The sequence below is a fragment of the Nannospalax galili genome, unplaced genomic scaffold (assembly GCF_000622305.1).
Source record: "Nannospalax galili isolate Female #2095 unplaced genomic scaffold, S.galili_v1.0 scaffold2130, whole genome shotgun sequence".
In the NCBI taxonomy this organism is placed as follows: Eukaryota; Metazoa; Chordata; class Mammalia; order Rodentia; family Spalacidae; genus Nannospalax; species Nannospalax galili.
In genome coordinates, this window is record NW_008327403.1 from 140,975 (window position 1) to 143,130 (window position 2,156).

Sequence of the window (2,156 nt, forward strand, 5' to 3'; positions counted from 1 at the left end):
ATGTGACTCGAATTCTTTGCAACTCCTCATGTATAATGTGAGAACTAAAAGGAATAGATTTAATCCAGTCTGCCTAGGCTTCAACTCCAATTCTACTACTATTGTCACCTTCAGTTAATTACCAGTTTCAGATTATATTTTATTAAGTGCATTGTGGAAATGATAAAAGTAATTCTATTAAATGGAAGTTAATGTAGAATTTCATATAAATTTTAAGTCCTATGCTAGTGGTTCAGTAAGCATTGATTCACTAAAGGTTAACCATTATTTAAGCCTTCATTATAGAATTATATCTTTGTTCATTTGAAATTATATTTATAACTATGCTGTTATTTTCAGGAGTATCATGTTTTTATTATTTATTCTTATTTTCTTGTGTGAGTATTTGCCTGCACCCATGCACACCCATATCATGCAATATCCACAAGGCCGGAAGAGGGTTTAGGAACTCCTGGAACTGGAGTTACAAATGGTTGCTAGTTGCCATGTGAGCACTATGACCTGAACCCGTGCTCTCTGCTAGAGCAGCCGTTGCTCTTACCTTCTGAGCTGTCTCTCCAGCCTCCATAAGTCTCACATTTTAAAATCTTTAGATTTAAAAACATTTTTACTTTACTAAAACAAAATTTATTTTAATAAATTTAAATGTAAAGATATACATTATTTAAAACAAATTTCTAGGAGTTAAAAAATTAAAGGTACATTCATTAAACATCAATATTTGATGATTGAGAGTCCAAACAAAATACGAATTGCTACTCTACACTTTTTTTGCATTATGTATTTGTTGATGATAGTCTCATGTGTACATTAATAAAAATGAAACACCATGCTTATAAATTCCCTTATGTAATGATTCCATTGCAGCTTTGTTCTGACAGCAATTAAACTGCCCCATGGATTGCCAGGCAGAGAGGAACTACACAGCAGTGACACAGTTCATTTTACTTGGCTTAACAGATGACCCAGTCCTTCGCATCATCCTCTTCCTCATCATCCTGTGCATCTACCTGGTGACCCTGTCTGGAAACCTCAGCACATTCTTTCTAATCAGAGTCTCTCCTCAGCTCCATCACCCCATGTATTTTTTTCTGAGCCACTTAGCTTCTACTGATATAGGCATGTCATCTTCTGTCACACCCAATATGCTTGTTAACTTCCTGGTGGAGAAGAATACCATCTCCTACCTTGGGTGTATCATCCAACTTGATTCAGCTGCTTTCTTTGGGACACTTGAGTGCTACCTTCTGGCTGTCATGGCTTATGATCGCTTTGTGGCAATCTGTAGTCCACTGGTTTACTCAACCAAATTGTCCACTCATGTTTGTGTTCAGTTGCTTGTAGGAGCTTACATCGGTAGTTTTCTTAATGCTTCCTCCTTTACCCTTTCCTTCTATTATTTTGTCTTCTGTCAACAAAATATAGTCAATCATTTCTTCTGTGACTTCACACCTTTGCTCGAACTCTCCTGTTCTGATGTCAGTATCCCCACAGATATTACCTCGTTTTCTTCTGGTGCTGCTGCTCTGATCACAGTGTTAACCATAGCTGTCTCCTACACCTACATCCTCATCACCATCCTGAAGATGCGTTCCACTGAGGGCCGCCATAAGGCCTTCTCCACATGCACCTCCCACCTCTCTGCAGTCACTCTGTTCTATGGGACTACCACATTCGTTTACGTGATGCCCAAGTCCAGCTACTCCACTGACCAGAACAAGGTGGTGTCTATGTTCTATACTGTGGTGATCCCCATGTTGAACCCCCTCATCTACAGTGTGAGGAATAATGAGATTAAGGGAGCTCTGAAGAGACAACTTGTTAAGAAAATATTTTGACAGAGACATTTGCTATTTTGTATGACTTGAAATGATATTTCATAGACATAGTAATAAGAGAAAACTGAGTATCTCTACTTGAAATATATATTCTGATAGTTAACCAGATGCAGAGTTTTATTTAGTAGATGATAGGGTAGATATTCAGAGATTAAAAGTATAATATCAGTTTTTAGTAAGATAATTTAATAATTTTATCTATAATTAAGAATAACAAATCATTCTCTTCAAGTAATACATTCTGAAAATTCATATTCTGCTGTATTCACATTTTTTTGTCTTTTTTTGAGACAGGGTCTCCTTGTAGCCCCCGCTGTC

At 36.9% G+C, this 2,156-nt stretch overlaps 1 protein-coding gene across 1 annotated transcript in view; it reads left to right on the plus strand.

Moving 5' to 3' along the window:
• Positions 1-1,838, plus strand: part of LOC103731629 (olfactory receptor 502-like) — a 7,686-nt gene extending 5,848 nt beyond the window's left edge. Inside the window, exon 2 of the mRNA XM_008830036.2 lies at positions 909-1,838. Within this exon, the coding sequence (XP_008828258.2) occupies positions 909-1,838 (930 nt within the window). The remainder of the gene's footprint in view (positions 1-908) is intronic.
• The last annotated feature ends 318 nt before the right edge of the window (positions 1,839-2,156 follow it).